The sequence below is a fragment of the Chiroxiphia lanceolata genome, chromosome 3 (genome assembly GCF_009829145.1).
Source record: "Chiroxiphia lanceolata isolate bChiLan1 chromosome 3, bChiLan1.pri, whole genome shotgun sequence".
In the NCBI taxonomy this organism is placed as follows: domain Eukaryota; kingdom Metazoa; phylum Chordata; class Aves; order Passeriformes; family Pipridae; genus Chiroxiphia; species Chiroxiphia lanceolata.
The window spans coordinates 58,572,125-58,589,077 of NC_045639.1; the positions used below are offsets into that span (position 1 = coordinate 58,572,125).

Genomic DNA, 16,953 nt, shown 5'->3' on the forward strand with positions numbered 1-16,953 from the left:
TATAAATCTGTTCACACTCATTTTTCATTCCTAAAGGTAAATCAGGTTTAGGTTAAATAATCACATAGCTATTGTGGATATTTTACTTCACCTTAAACTTTGAATTTAGTGTTGAAGAAAAAGCCCTTGGGTGAAAAAAGAGGAAATATTTTGGGAGAAGGGAAAAGGGACTAAAATGCCTGTGCAGTGTTTTGAAATGTTTCATCTCTGGTTGTGTCTTTAAAAGTCAGGTATTTAAATACAGAGGAGGAATGCTAAAAGTGATTTGGTAGACCCAAGGTTTAAGTGCCTGTGGTTAGACTTTTGAGTTCATTAAGTCACTGAAAGTTGTACTTAGACTCCTTAAACAAGCTTGACTTACAGTCTAACTGCACAGTTTGCATCATTGATGATAAGCATTATTAAGCACTTCTTAAAATTAAGGAAATTATTTTAATTTTAAATTTTCTTAGGTTTTTAAAACTTGCTAGTGGTTTCTAATAACGGGGCAGAAACAAACATACAAACTAGATGTAGCCTGAGTTATGCTGCAGAACCATCTCTGTATATAAGGTCGAATTTTTCTTTTAAATTCCATTAAGATCTTACTAGCTTTTTAAAACTTACGGATGTCGGTAGCTAAGAATGTGTTTTCAGCGTTGGATAGTTAATATTCATACCATTTTTCCCTGAAAAGCTAGGCTTGCCGCATACCAAACAAACACCTGTTCTCACTGCGCGGTGGAGATATGGGCTGTTTCTGTGTTCGTTTCTCTCATGATGGGAAAATGCTGGCAGCAGCGTGTGCAGGAAGGAATGGCTATCCCATTGTTTGTAAGTTTAAATATGTTCCGTGTTTTTCTTGTATTTCATGTAGTTTGCAACTAAAGGTTAAAAGATGTATTTTTAAATTGTGCTTTTTTTAGAGGTTCTGTTTGATTATTGTGTTTTGCACATTCTTATGTGCATTAAAGAGCATTGAGGAAAATGCTCTTTCTGTGTTGATAGGGCTGGAACTGGCTTTTCATGCATGGTTATATGTATACAGTTTAATGATATGAAATGACACTTTCAGCCTGGAGGTCTAATGGAAATACAAAATCAGTTTGCAGAAGGAACATATTTTTTGATAACAATGTTTTAAGTGAAATAACTTTTTCAGCTCCTACCTCACAAAATTTTCATGTAAGTTTTTTCTCCTAGCCTGTCTCGAAGGTTAGATGCCCGAATGTTGTCATCATCTCCAGACGGACTACTGGAAGCTGCTGTCTTCCATGGTCCAGTTCAGTCGAAATACAAATATTCCTTATTGCTCAAATTTGGGACTGCTTCATCACAATATCTTCAATTGCATAGTTCTTAAGCCTTCCAGAAGAATTTGGAGATTTAGAGAGAACAATGTTTTAAGTTTACACAAAATACATGTTTAAATGCAAGGAACAGTAAATCTAAATTCCTTTATTACACAGCCCCAGAAAGTGATCTCAATGTTAAAATAATTCAAAGATTGGTCAAATAGCTGTCAAAATTTAAAAAAAAAATATATGTATCTAATCCTAATCTAATAATTTAAAGCAAGTAAACTGTTTCTTAAGGGTTAAGACATTGTGACATTCATGAACCACTAGATGGAAGCAGATGCTTGCTGTCCATGCATATCTAACAGCTATTTGATCTTGTTCTCTCAAAATGAGAAGATAAAGGAAAATTAGTTGATTTATGCTAGCAGAAAATCAGCCGAAGATTAGACTAAACTTTGCTCTAGTAGCTACATATATTTGACTGTAAATACTTAACAAAACTTTTATTTTTCTATTTAAACTTCACTAGTGTATGAAATTCCTTCTGGACAGTTCCTGAGAGAGTTTTATGGTCACCTTAACATAGTGTATGATCTTTGTTGGTCAAAAGACAATCAGTACCTTCTTACTGCATCCTCTGATGGCACTGTCAGGTCAGTATGATGATGATGTTCTGGCAGATAGCATCAGAAGCAGAAAAGAAAGTGGTCCAATTCAGTGTCTTACTACAAACTGTATTGTAGTGGTTTAGTTAAAGATTTAATTATGGTATGACTACAATAATATAAAAATTGTGATTGGGTTAGGCACTGACACTGTATTTACTATATTGGTTTCTAATGTATATGTATGTGAGACCAAACTTTTCAGAAAACTGTGGTGTTTAAATCTACAATGTAGTGAAAAACCAAAAGGTTTTTCAGTATTTCAAGAAGACACTGATACAGTTGTGATATTTGGTCCCTGAAGAAATTACCATGCTATGAATACAGTATTAAGTTTGCAAATTTGAACATGAAGCAATAAATTGAAAATGTAAGATTCAGGTTATGTCTATAAATTGGCCACACTGCATATATGTATGTTGGTGGGGGTTTTTTTGTTTTTGTAAACTTATTTAAATAATTCCACTTAAATTGCTGAAAATAAAATTTGATATTGTTATTTCTTAAATTGAACGTATACACATTTTCCTCTACAAATAAAGTGTTCTTCAGTGCAGTGTTAATATCAAGATACTAATCTGTTCAAGTTTTAAAAGCCAAAACCCTCAAAACTGTAGAAATACATGAAAATATGGCTGTGACACTGTACAATTTTATGATGAGCAACTTCATTGGTTTTCATGGAGCTTTTTTTTTTTTTTAGCTCCTCAGATTCCTATGTGTTGTTTCTGTTATGCAACTCAGTAATGCTACAGACAGTTGCATAACTGAAATGCCAGAAGAATTGTTAAAGGATATATCGTATATGTGGAACTGTTTTAGGTTTTTTTGTTGCTTGTATGAGGCATAAAAAGACTGTTTTGAGAACACTGCCCAATTTTTTTTTAATTTGGGAGTGGATTAAATTTTTTATATTGAGGTAAATATTAATTTGTCATTTATGTTGCCTATAAGGAGGAACAGCTGTTCCTCAATTCTTGAATTTGTGGTAGCAAGTTGAAACTGTAGTGGTCTGCCTCCTTTTCTGTGTGCTACGCATGGTCACTGTACGAGTTATTAGTTCCTGTATTTATTGTCCGTTGCCTTAAGCTCCTTAAAAAGTTTCAGCACCCCATTGCTTTAAATTCATTATGAGTTTATTACTTAGACCATCTCTTCTGAATTCTAGGGCAACTTGAAGGGGAATTTGGGAACTTCTGTGAATTCTTCTTTGTATACTCTTTTATATTATCCTCAAGCCTTTGCAAGGTTTAGTCCCACATAATTTGTGAGCAATAAATTAATTTTTATATTGTTAGAGCAAAACCATTCTAAAAGATAGGTAGATTCCTTGTGACCTTTCTGCATTAAGTTGCAAATTAATTGTACTCTAAAGAGTTGCAGGTGACTCTGAGGTCACCTCAGAGTAAGCTTAGAATTCATCAATAGCCACCAGAAGTGGTCACCTCACCTGGAAGGGTGTCACTAAAGCAATTCAATTCCATATTGTAACTGAGCACTCTGTTTAATGTGCTGCCCAACTGTATGTAATGATTCAGGTACTGTTCTATTCTTTGTGGACTTATCTTTGGGGAAGGCTCAGTGATAAAATGTATACCATCAAATAGAAAACACTGAGAAAAATCTGATCTTACACCAATGGGTGTCAAAGGATAGGAAATAGATAAATAGTAAGAAGTGAATTTATGTGATACAAATATCCTTGAGATCATGATCACTGTTTGGTTGGTAATTACTATTGTAAAATTTTCTGGAGTTTTATTTATATTTAGTGACCCTAAATGTTCCTTTGTGGGTGTTTTGTTCTAACGTTTTTTTAAATTAGTGATATCCAACAAGGTCTTAAATTGGTTATAATCCTGAAAGAAAGAAACCGATCCGTTCCATGAAATTCTTTGTGTATTTTAAAATGTATAATATATCTGTTAAATGAGTAAGTTTACTTTGAAGACAGAGTACTATATAAAGCAGTAAATGTTTCTTAATTCTTATTACAAACTACTGTATTAAAGGATTAGATATAGGTGAAACAAATTGGTAGGATAAGTGGGTGTTGTTAGGTGTTTGCAAGTATTTACCTCTAGAACCACTAGCACAAAATATGGCATCAGTTATATCTGTGTGTGTGATTGCTTTATACAGTAAATATCCTAACTTTATTTCCTTTTAAGAATGTGGAAAATAGAAATGCAGGCGGCATCTGCAGTGAGAGTTTTCCCTCATCCTTCGTTTGTTTACACTGCAAAGTACCACCCAATTGCTGACTCATTGGTTGTGACAGGATGTTATGACTCAGTGATTAGAATCTGGAATGCAAATGTGAAAGAAATCCATGGACAACTGCTACAGGAGCTTGATAGTCATAAAAGTTTCATCAACACACTTTGTTTTGATGCAGAAGGTATGTAGTTAGTATTACTTTTGGAAGTAGTTGTCTTTTTTTGTCGAAGGCCAACTTGACTGTTACTAATTTGCTTTATGTCATAGAGGCAATGTATTCTTCTTAGGAAGAGATTATTTACTGTGAGGGTAGTGGGACACTGGAACGGGTTGCCCAGAAAAATTGCAGGTGTGCCATCCCTGAAGGTGTTCAAGGGCAGGTTGGCTGGGGGTTTGGTCTAGTGGAAGGTGTCCCTGCCCAAGTCAGGGAGGTCAGAGGTAAATGATCTTCCAACCCAAACCATTCTATAATTCTTTGGTAAAGAAAATGAGGTAGTATAGTTAGATTGTGAGAATTTTAACACTAGACTGCAGAAGTGAGAAGATGATGAACTTTTTGACATTGACAGAAATAGGAAACACTGAGAGAAAAGGACAGAGATTTGACCATTGTGAGTTGTGTTAACTGGTAGATTAACTGCTGAAAGTGAGTGATGTACTGATGTGTACCAGTGAAGGAAGAGCTGAAGATGAATAATTAAAGGTACTTGGATGTGTTTGACTTTTTCTGGTATTAGTGATATCATTAGTTATCAGATGGTTCATTTTTGGAGGTAGTCACTGAATTACATACTGTGGAGAGGAAAGCTGCATTTTTATAAAGAATAAATATTTGTGCTTAAAGAACAAGTATTGGATAACGGTATTCTTGTTCCAATTAAAAATATATTCTATATCTGATTATATGGTAAATCCAAATTTATGGTATCAGCTTATATCATGCAATACGAGCAAAATGCATTTGCAAGTATAGTATATTATAGCAAAAGAGATGGAAGAACTGCCTATTCACAAAAATGATAGAATGAAATGATAGAAAAAAAAGGTGGTTTCTTGTTCATACATTGTTTTCTGTATTATTTTTTTATTGTGGTGGTATTTCACTTATAAGACATTATTTCACAGGACAGCACATGTTCTCAGGAGATAGTTCAGGATTGATAATAGTTTGGGATACACCTGTCAAAGGAAGTTCTCAACACCTGTTTCAACACTGGAGGATCAATAAGGTATACAGGTTTCCTAAACTAGCATTGTAATTTTTATGTGAACTGTTCTAAATTTAGTAATTTGTTTTGAATTCGAATTTTTTTATAAGTTACCTTTTGTTTAGCTGCAAAGGTGTATTTTCTGTAAAAACTGGTGCAAAAGAACTGAAACAATGTGCTGTGATTCAATGACTTAATTTTTTTTAATTGTTTTGCAACTTAATTGGGTTGGACACTGGAACAAGCTCCACAGGGAAGTGGTCACGGCACCAAGCTTGACAAAGTTCAAGAAGTGTTTGGACTCTCAGGCACATGTTTTGTTCTCTAGAGACAGTAATAAAACAGGCCATAACCTTTACAAATCACCTTTGTTCATACCTTAGAGGCCTAATGTTCAGTTGGCATTTCTGTCGTCAGCTGAATTTTTTTAAATTCAGTCACAACAGAATCTGCCTTGTGGTTGAGAATAGTTGATGTCTAGGATGTAATGCCTTAATATAGGAACAAACTTTTTAATCAAATAGAATGAATTGAGAAAAAAAGGGTAATGCAAGAGAAAAATTAATAATGCTGTGTAGAAAAATGAGTTTTATAACACAAGGTTATATATTTTTCTTTATTTTCCTTCTTTCGGTAGGAAATAAAAGAAAATGATATTAAAGGGACACCAATAAATCATTTGGAGGTGCATCCGAATGGAAGGCGTTTATTGATCCATGCCAAAGACAGTATCTTGAGAATTATAGATCTCAGAATGTTAGTATTTTTGGTGACAAATGTGTATTTCCTTTTTGTTTTAAAATTTACTTGGGGAAATAAAATACCATAGATGTATTAGGTGTGTAGTTGGGGAGGAGAAAGATGTCCTAATAATCAAGGATAGCAATATTAGGGTTAGGAAATGGTTTCAAAACACCACTGTATTACAGACCTTTTGTGTGATATTGGGTAAGTCTTTTAGAATAGAATATGCATAAATTACTAGATTACATGGGAGCATAAGGTCGCATGAAGAAGACAATGTTAGTCTCCTAAAGATTGAAATCCCTTTTCAAATGCAATCTAGGTGTGAAAATAACTTTGAAATGATAACGTTTATTTGTGTGTTAGTTTCTCATTGTTAAGACTCTGGGGAGGGTATTTTGATAATGAAACAGAATATGATTGTCATCATAAATACTGAAGAATGCGATGATGTATGTATTATGGTGTATAAAGCAGGCTGTGAGATATTTTTACGTAGTTTTTTGATGATTATCTCATTCTTAATAGTTATGAACATGATTCTTTAGTAATAAACTACAATAAAAAGCAAGGGGATTACAGACTCACTTGAGTCTGATGTTGGAGAGTGACCAGTTCAACCCAATAATCAAATCACAAACAGCTTGTTACTCAGAGCTTTATACAGTTGGGTTTTTAATATCTTGAAGGGTCTTTAATATCTTGGAGATTTTACAGCTTCTGACAGCAACATGTTCTAGTGTTCATTCACCCTCAAAGTAAAAGGCTTTTTTTCCTAATTTTAAGCAGAGCTTCCTCTATTTCAGTTTATGTCCATTCCCTCATGTCCTTTCGTTGGGTGAAAGTTAGAAGGGTCTCTAATCACTTAAATACATTGTTAAGATGTACCTGAACATTTTATTCTGAAAAGTCACATTAAAAATACGAACATGCTTCCTAAATGTTTTATCCTTAATTTCACAAGTGTCTTTCCTCCCATCACTATACAGAAAATCATCATTGGATATATTTAAAAGATATGTAGGTGTGGCACTTAGGTACATAGTTTAGTGCTGGACTTGGCAGTGCTGGATTAGCTGTTGGACTTAATGTTCTTGAAGGTCTTTTCCAAACTAAGCTGTTCTGTTATTCTGTTGGATTGAATGTTTGAACTAGCTGAAGGCTTTATAGTATTATAGTGCACTTTTCCTCTTTTACTATAAACGGTACATTATAATGACTGTGCAAGAAGCCTAAACTATCCACTAAATCAAAGCTTGAAATCGGTGGATTGACAGAGCAAACCTGTAGTTTTTGAGGCAGATAGTGTTCTTCTGTTGCTACGCTTTCTAAAAAGGACAGAATTTTAGTTTGAGAGGGGAAAATGGACATGCATATTACTCTTTAGGAAAGGATTGATATCCATAGGACACACCATCTCCTTGGGTCTGCCACAGCTTTGGCCATGTATTCCTAGCATTTCCTTTTTATTATCTCTAGAGGTCTTTTTATGCAGGGTGAGTCAAATCAGTGTGCTGATCTGACTGAAAATCAGCCTACAAATACAAATTATTAATTTTCATTTTCCCAAATCTTCGTTCGCGAAGCTCAGCCATGACGATGAATTTTCATTTTAATCAACTGTCTTATCCAACTTGTCTGATAGCTGCCCAAACACTAGAGAAGAAATGAGGGAGAGCCTGGGAAAACAAGGGTGGAGAGGACAGCAGCAGGACTGCTACTTTGACCACAGCCCACAGTTACATTGGCTTAAGTCTATCAATAAACCACAGGGTCAGATACCCAGCAGTGATAATTTTACACGTCAGCATTAACTGTTCATTCCCTGCATGAGAAAAGAGGGGGCGGAGGTCACAGATCTTCACAATTCACTTTGATTGATAGCTTGTTGCTCTTAACTTTCCTCTTTTAACTTGCTTTTTTGATCTTTTTGGTTAATACTGCTGTCTTGTCACTAAGGTATGTGATCAGAGATTTGGTTCAGTCCTCTCCTTAGGGTTTCAGATGCAGGTTAGTTTTACATCTTGCAGAGCTCTTCTGTTGACATCTCAGAGATACTATCTCTTTTTATTCACACAGCTAAAACTCCTTTTTGGGCTAATACAGTCTTGCACTGTGATCATTAAGGAATCCTTTTCTCTTACTTGCCAAATAGAATTGCATATGGAGTATGTTTATTCAGAATATCGTTTAAAATAATCTTCCTGTAATATGAAATGCACTGCATTTCTCCCAGCATACCTCCATTATTTCTTCAGTAACACATTTGAAAAATTACTGTCTTCTGTCTTTGAGGGATGTGGTGGACTATTGCCATTCCTCTTGCCTCAAATTCTGTGTCATAGTATTGCTGCTGTGTTAGTCTCCATGTTGAACTTTCATATTGTTTTCTAGGCCATGCCTCATGTTTGAAATAGCCTCTTAAAAGCTGACTTATGCTTCTTTCCATCCTTTTGTAGATTCACTCCCACTTGATGCCTGAAAACTGTTTGACAGTAGATCATGATTACTAAGCTGACCAGTAGTGTTTTGCTGGAAAAAGGAATAGGATACCTAAGCTGCAAAATAATATTAAAAATATTAATAGTAAATTAACATTTATGTCTTGAAATTTGTTGATTCTACTGCTGGTTTTCTAACCAAGGAGACATTAGTTTGAAGAGCTGAAGAGAGCTGCTAGATAAATTTAAGCACTCAAGCTCAAGAAGCATAATGAAAACTTTTTTGGCAAAGCTTGGAGTAATAGTGCCAATTTCCTCATTTTTCGCAAAGCCCAGGATCAAGACAGTGCAAATTACTACATCTGTATCCATTCTCTAGATCTGAGGATTTTGTTTTTCTACTGAAAGACAAGGATGTATGCTTTCATCTGTAATGTCAGGTGCATTATGAAAGTCAGGGAAAATAAAGGGTAAACACTGCATTCTGCAGAAGGTGCATATCTATTTGAGATGCAAGGTGTATTGATTTTTCTAAGGAATAGAGGGGGGAACTGATGCATAAAAAGTTAGATTGTTTATTCTGAAAGTATCTGCTACATTTGTAAACTTTCTTTTTCTTTAGCTTTGCTACGAAGAAATACATAGGTGCCACAAATTACAGAGAAAAGATTCACAGCACCTTAACACCATGTGGTACGTTCCTGTTTTCAGGAAGTGAAGATGGAAAGGCTTATGTTTGGAATCCAGAAACAGGTAACTAATTATTTTATGGTCTTAAGCCAGGTTTTCAAGGCTGAGGGGGAAATGATTTTTTAAGCTTTATTGAAACACTTTTGATACAGAGTAAAAGTTATGTAAGATGCACTTAAATCCTGAGGCTTTAGCTCCACCTTTTAAATAGCTGTTATTAATCTCTGAGATTTTATTCTCTAGAGGAAATTAATAGAGGTAGCATTTGTAATATCCAGCAGGATTGGAGCACCCGAAGCTCAGCTTTTTGTATACTGCAATTCTTTACATGAAGGTCTTAAAATGGAATGCATAAAAAATGTTTTAAGTCAGATAAGTTTTTCTGTTGTGCTGTTTAGATTTGGGAATCAGGGTTTTTTTGAGAACCACTTCATCTGTTTCCCAAGGGTGGTCAGAGACTCGATATTTTTTGCCTGTGGAATATAAGGTTTCTTTGTAAATTAGTCCTCAAGCCAAGTAGTTTCAAAATAGCTACCAAAATCTTTCTGAAAAAATGTCAAGCAAATGTAAAATAAAGAGTTTGCTATCTTCTTGTGCAGGAGCTAGAAGAGACAAAAAAGACAGTAGAAAGTAGTAGAATACCATTTTGGTTTTGATGACATAATGTTCTGTCTCTGATTATGATCTAATTAATTTTTTAAAAGGAAAAAGTAAATATTTTAAAACTGGCAGATAACTAACAGTTTTGTTTTGAATTTCTCTCCATGTTTCCAACTACATTAGCTTATATCTATGCCACTACATAATTTGCCTGAAAACTTTAAAAAGAAAATAAAAGGAGGAAGAATCATAGAATCAACTGGGTTGGAAAAGACCTCCAAGATCATCAAGTCCAACCCTTGATCCAACACTGCCGTGGTTACCAGACTATGACACTAAGTGCCACATCCAGTCTCATCTTAAAAATCTCCAGGGATGGTGAATCCACCACCTCCCTGGAGAGCCCATTCCAATGTCTTATTTTTCCTAATTTCTTCCCAATAACCAACCTAAACCTCCCCTGGCAGAGCTTAAGATCCTGCCCTCTTGTCCTACTTCAGGTTGCCTGGGAGAAGAGACCACCCAGCTACAACCTCCTTTCAGGTAGTTGTAGAGAGTGATGAGGTCTCCCCTGAGCCTCCTCCAGGCTAAGCAACCCCAGCTCCCTCAGCCTCTCCTCATAGGGCTTGTGCTCAAATCCCTTCACGAGCCTTGTTGCTCTTTTCTGGACCTGCTCCAGCACCTCAATATCCTTCCTGAACTGAGGGGCCCAGAACTGGACACAGTACTCCTGGTGTGGCCTCACCAACACTGAGTACAAGGGAAGAATCACTTCCCTGGACCTGCTGGCCACACTGTTCCTGATCCAGGCCAGGATGACAGTGGCCTTTTTGGCCACCTGGGCACACTGCTGGCTCATGTTCAGCTTCCTTTCAATCCAAACTCCAGGTCCCTTTCTGCCTAGCTGCTCTCCAACCACTCTGTCCCCAGCCTGTAGCGCTGCAGGGGGTTGTTGTGACCAAAGTGCAGGACCTGGCATCCCGTTGGAATCAGCCCAACTCTCCAGTCTGTCCAGGTCTCTCTGCAGAGCCCTCCTGCCTTCCAGCAGATCAATGCTACCCCACAACTTAGTGTCATCTGCAAATTTGCTGATGATACACTCAATCCCCTCATCCAGATCATCAGTAAAGATATTAAACAGGACTGGGCCCACCACTGATCCCTGGGGGACACCACTAGTGACTGGCTACCAACTGGATGCAGCACCGTTCACCAGCACTCTCTGGGCCCGGCCCTCCAGCCAGTTCCTAACCCAGCACAGAGTCTCCCTGTCAAAGCCGTGGGTTGCCACTTTTTCAGGAGTATGCTATGGGAGATGGTGTCAAAGGCTTTGCTGCAGTCCAGGTAGACCACATCCACAGCCTTCCCCTCATCCACTAGGTGGGTCAGGTTGGTCAGACAGGACCTACCCTTCCTAAACCCGTGCTGGCTGGGTCTGATCCCTTGTCCACCCTGTAGGTGAGCTAGGACTGTTGGTAAATGTTGGAGAGTGGCTTGGCGAGCTCTTCCACCAGCTCCCTCATCACCCTAGAATGGATCCCCTCTGTTTCCAAGACCTGTGAGGATCCAGGTGGCTTAGCAGGTTGCTAACTGTTTCCTCCTGGATTACAGGGGGGCTATTCAGCTTCCTGTCTCTGTCTTCCAGCTCTGGAGGCCAGTTGTCCTGAGGGCAACCTGAGGGCAAAGAAGGTGTTAAGTACCTCAGCCTTTTCCTCATCTTTGGTTACTATGTTCCCCTCCATGTCCAACAAAGAATGAAGGTTTTCCTTACCTCTTCTTTTGCTATTGATGTATTTGTAGAAGCACTTGTTGTTATACCTAACAGAAGAGACAAGACTGAGTTCAAATTGTGCCTTCATCTCTCTAATTTTCTTTCTACATGACCTAACTGTATTCCTAAACTCTTCATGAGTAGCCAGCCCTTTTTTCCATAGTTGGTAAGGTCTCTTTTTTCCCCTAATTTCCTTCAAAATCTCCCTGTTCAGCCAGGCTGGCTGTCTTCCCTGCCGGCTCACCTTTCACCACACTGAGACAACCTGCTCCTGTGCATTAAGGACTTCCTTCTTGAAGCATGTCCATCCCTCCTTCACCCCTTTGTTTTCAAGGGCTGTTTGCCAAGGTACCCTCTGAACCAGTCTTCTGAGTAGGCAAAAATCTGCCCTGTGGAAGTCCAGGGTAGAATTTTTATTGATGGCCCTCTTTGCATCCCTGAGTATTGAAAACTCTATTATTTCAGGGTCACTGTGCCCCAGACGGCCTCTGACCACCACATCTCCCACCAGCCCCTCTCTGTATGCGAACCGAAGGTCTAGCGGGGCCCCACCCCGGTAGGCTCATTTACCAGCTGAAGCAGGAAATTACACTCTAGGAATCTCCTAGACTGCCTCTTCTCTGCTCTGTTGAGCTCCCAGCAGACATCCAGAAGGTTAAAGTTGCCCACAAGAACAAGGGCTGGCAAGTTTAAGACATCCACTAGCTGCTTGCAGAATAATTCATCGCCCTCATCATCCTGGTTGGGTGGTCTGTAACAGACTTCCACCAGGATGTCAGCCTTGTTGGCCTTCCCCCTGATTCTGATCCACAGCTGCTCAACCTTATCATTACTTACTTCAAGTTCCACAGAGTCAAGAGACCCTCTAACATATAGAGCCACCACTCCACCTCTCCTACCTTACCTGTCCCTTCTGAAGAGCTTGTAGCCATCCATGGCAGAACTCCAGTCATGTGAGTCATCCCACCACGTTTCTGTGATGGCAAATGCATCATAACTTTCCTGCTGCACGATGGCTTCCAGCTCCTCTTGTTTGTTACCCACACTTCATGCGTTGCTGTACATGCACTTCAGCTGGGCTGCTGATTTAACTTCTAACTTGGGCTTTCCACCCTTAGGCTCATCTCTGGAGAGCCTGGATTCAACTCCTTCCCCCTTCAAACCTAGTTTAAAGCCCTCCTGATCAGCCTCGACAACTTATGGGCTAGAGTCCTTTTGCCCTTGCTAGATAGATGAAGCCCATTTGACTCTAGCAGGCTGGGTACCGTAGAATTTGCCCCATGGTCAAAAAAACCAAAATTCTGCCAGTGGCACCAGTCCTTTAGCAACCTATTGTTGAGATGGGTTTTCCTACTCCTCGTTCATCTCTGCTACTGCAGGAACTAAGGCGAACACCACCTGTGTTCCTGTCCCATTAACTAATCAACCCAGGACCCTGAAGTAATTTTTAATTAGCCTGGTACCTTTTTCATTAATGTCATCACTGCCAGCCAGGACTTTGTTACTAGTATGTTTTCATTGGATTTTGACTCATTTACACACTGTACTGGCATTCATAGCACAATCATCTGAAGAGCTAATTTTATTTATATTTTTATATTTATTTATATTTTTAATAATTCTGTGCTTCAACTTTCACTCCTGTTGTCAGTATTATATAGTTGAAATCCACAGCTAAGATGGCTATCTCTGGTACAATGCAAGCACAAACAAATACTGTGGAACGCCACCTTTCCAGAACTTGCTTATCAGAACAAGAGAACTCAGCTAACGTAGTGTATCCTCTGGGGTTTCCTGCAGCTACTGCAGGAACTTTTATGACTTATTGAATTACTTAAAAGCATGCAATATTTTTTTGTCTTATGCCAAATCCTTTTCAATAAGGAAATTGACTGAAGAATATTTATTTACAGTGTCAGACACTGTACTGTAATAATATAAGCTTTAACCAACTGTTATTTTGTTGTATCCAGTGTGTTTCAAATACATTTCTGTGGTATTAATAAACATATTTCAATTCTGTAGGAGATCAGGTGGCCATATATTCTGAACTCTCTTTCACATCTTCGCTTCGTGATGTTGCCTTTCATCCACATGAACACATGGTGTCATTTTGTGCCTTTGGTCAAAATCAGCCAATACTTATATACATTTATGATTATAAAGGTACAGTACAAATTTTCTTGATACACACCTGTAAATATTTTATTTTTAGAAGCAATTTTTTAGTATTTGTACTTCTTTTGAGGGGAAAAAGAAAGCAGTCATTTGATGACAATATATACCTTTTTCCTGGGAGATTCCAAAACAGAATTGAACATGATCCCACGCAACCTGCTCTAGGTGCTGCTGCTTTAAGCAAGGGTTTTGACCTAGGCAGTCACCAGAGGTCCTGTATAACCTAAGTTTAAATGTGCTGTTGTGTGTCATACAATGTGATTTTTGCAGCACTTTGTCTTATATAGGCAGTGTCATACAAATATTTAAAAACCCCTTTTCAATATCAAGGTGGATTATAGAGCCAGAAAGTACAGTCATTCAGAAAATTAATGAATAGTGTAATCGGAAGCTCAGTATTTTGTGCTGGCTATGTTACAAAATAATATTGAGGAGCTGTATAGAATTGAATCAGACAGTGTAGACTTTTAAAAAACAAGTGTTAAATCTGTGGTGCAATTGTATGAGAGATAGCTTTATTCCCTATGTTATATTAAAGAGAAGATAGTGATAAATGCTCATCTTGAATTTTTGGTATACAAAATAAAGTTCAGATTGTCCTTTGAAGGCTTTACTGATAGTTGTGTTTAATTAAGGACATTTGCATCTAGATAGTAGATAATGTTAATATGAATTATGCAGGAATTCTTTTGTTTGAATTATGTTTACAGGGAACATAGACGTGTAAAGCTAATCCTGTCTTTATACACTGGTTTTTTAAGTAACATGTAGTAATGAGATTACTCCTATCAAACCTTGGAGTCTAGGTTATTTTTCTGTTGAATTGGTTGACTTTTACAGGAACATTAAGTGAAATGACTTTACAATCAATATTCAGCGCTGAACTTCAATCCAGTAAGATATCTGTATTTTAGAGAGCAATGGAATTTTTGGGGGCTGAAGGATTTCTTTAAAATTTTTTGACTGTTCGGCAGACAATGAGTCTTAAAAAAATCTAATACTGTAGTTTAATATATATATATATGTGTGTACTTATATATTAGAGATCACACAGATATCACACTGGTAGTTATTTGTATCATCTGACTGCTTAACTAAGTCACTGGTGACAGTAAGATTTTGCATAGGTTGTGGTCATTTTTACATTGCCTGTTACTATCTTTTTGTCCCATTTTTGGTTAAAAGCACCCACTTTACTTTCAGAAAGTAATCTTACTGCCTTAGTGTTGAATGAGTTAATCATGTAGTAATACTAATTTTAGTCACTGACACACTTTTTAAGACTCTAAGAGTATGTTTTAGATACACCAACAGTTTTATTAATATCCTGCACAGAACTTTTGTGAAGAATTCTTTTAACCTATATTGGCTTGAGACCACAGTACAAAATATTGCAAAAGTCAGTTAATACCTTCTGTGCCTGTATAATATGTCTGATAACTTCTGAAATATTGCTCAACTATAATAAACTCACTTGAACTAGGCTAGAAAAAAATGTGAAATGTATCTAGACTTGAACTTGGTACAAGCTTTATACCTTTCTTGACTTTGAAAAATTTTTATCTTCCTGTCCCCTTGCTCTCCCCTCTTCCACTGCCAGTATTTCTGCATGAGGACCACTATGGCTCATAAGCAATACAAAAATATCAGTTCTGTGTGAGAGATTACTGAACACAGATAACAGAAGTGAGAATTGTGACCAGAAGAGTTAAGGGAAAATGGAGAAAATTTCATGTCATTTTCAGGTTTTCCCTGTAGCACTTTTAGTACAGATTGTGATGGTGTTTGACTGAAGATATGGCTGGCAAAATGGCAGCAATCATTCAATTTTGGTTTTTTTCCCATTGCAATGTAAGGCTTCACCTGACACATTAATATTGGTTATTTCTACAGTTGCACAACAGGAAGCTGAACTCATAAAAGATCTCAGTTCATCACTTACCACAGCTGCACCAAGAGGGCCACAGTTCTTTAGCAGTTTTTCTGAAATTCCTGTGCAAAAAAGCTTAGTGATGTCTCCGGCAGATCAGTTTGTCAGTGTTGCAAGAGCATCAATGAGAATGCAGAAGGTGAAACAAAAACTTGATTCTGTTTTGGTAAGTCAAATTTAATTAATTTGCAGAACTATATAATCTTCTCAGCCAAAGTTCATATTCTGGGACTGATATATGTAACAAAACATATATATATATTGTCATAAGATCTGATCTTCAGAAGTTAATATGTCTCTTGCTAATATTAATGCACCCATAAGCAGCTCTTTAGAAAAGAGTAATCATATAAAACTTTTGTTTATCAAGTATTGATGACAAGGGATGTTTTTTGCTAGTGCCATTGCCATTCAGACAATTCAGAAATATGATTTATTTCATAGATCATTATGGCCGAGCTTCAGAATGTTCTCTCTCTTTTGTTTGTTTGGTTTTTTTTTCCCTATTCGCCTTTAAACTTGTATGTGGCATAAATGGCAGGGGTTTTATAGTGTAGAGGGCTGCAGGGCTGACCTCTGTGGGAGATCATGGTCTTTTGTGTCCTGGGCACAGCTGTTTCAAGCCAGCTCTGCAAAGGGCAGTATAGAGCCACTGCACAACTGAAACTGGAGCAAAAAAACCAGCATATGGGACCCCCAAGAAAACATACTGAAGAGAGGTCTGTATCTAGTGGGGACAGGAGAGACCACAGCAGAGGAGAAACACAAAGGAAAACATGTCAGAAGGCACAAGTGGAGATACAGGAAGAGAGATAGGAGGCATGAAAGAAGACACAGCAGGAGTCACGAAGGTGATGCAAGAGACACAAAATGATGCAGAAATGGAGATAAAGGGGAGACAACAAAGTAGGCGTGAAGGGAAACACGGGAGATACAAGAGAACACCCGAAAGAAAACACAGGAGATGATACATCTCTGAAGGGGCTGCAACCTATGGAAGAATCTGTGCTGGACAGGTACAATCCCCAAGAGTATTTTATCTGGTGGAGGTTCCATACTAAAGCATTTGAAAAGAGTGAGAAACAAGAAGAGTCAAAAAGAGCAAACCACTATACACTTAAGACCACTCTCCTGCAGCACCATACCAAAGGGACTGAGTGTAACCTAGCGGCAAATGCAAGGAGCCTGGGGGCTAGAAATGAGGAAAAAGAGGTGCCTAAAGCAAA

The 16,953-nt window shown here is 37.6% G+C and overlaps 1 protein-coding gene across 10 annotated transcripts in view; it reads left to right on the plus strand.

Moving 5' to 3' along the window:
• Positions 1 to 16,953, plus strand: part of AHI1 (Abelson helper integration site 1) — a 94,322-nt gene that overhangs the window by 21,850 nt on the left and 55,519 nt on the right. For all 10 annotated transcript variants that reach the window (XR_004356095.1, XM_032683178.1, XM_032683180.1 and 7 more), the window contains 8 exons: positions 681 to 813; positions 1,810 to 1,933; positions 4,117 to 4,346; positions 5,291 to 5,394; positions 6,011 to 6,129; positions 9,181 to 9,311; positions 13,645 to 13,785; positions 15,691 to 15,893. Coding sequence is in view for 9 of the 10 variants with exons in the window: in XM_032683178.1 (XP_032539069.1) it covers positions 681 to 813; positions 1,810 to 1,933; positions 4,117 to 4,346; positions 5,291 to 5,394; positions 6,011 to 6,129; positions 9,181 to 9,311; positions 13,645 to 13,785; positions 15,691 to 15,893 (1,185 nt within the window). In the remaining variant the exon portion in view is untranslated. The remainder of the gene's footprint in view (positions 1 to 680; positions 814 to 1,809; positions 1,934 to 4,116; positions 4,347 to 5,290; positions 5,395 to 6,010; positions 6,130 to 9,180; positions 9,312 to 13,644; positions 13,786 to 15,690; positions 15,894 to 16,953) is intronic.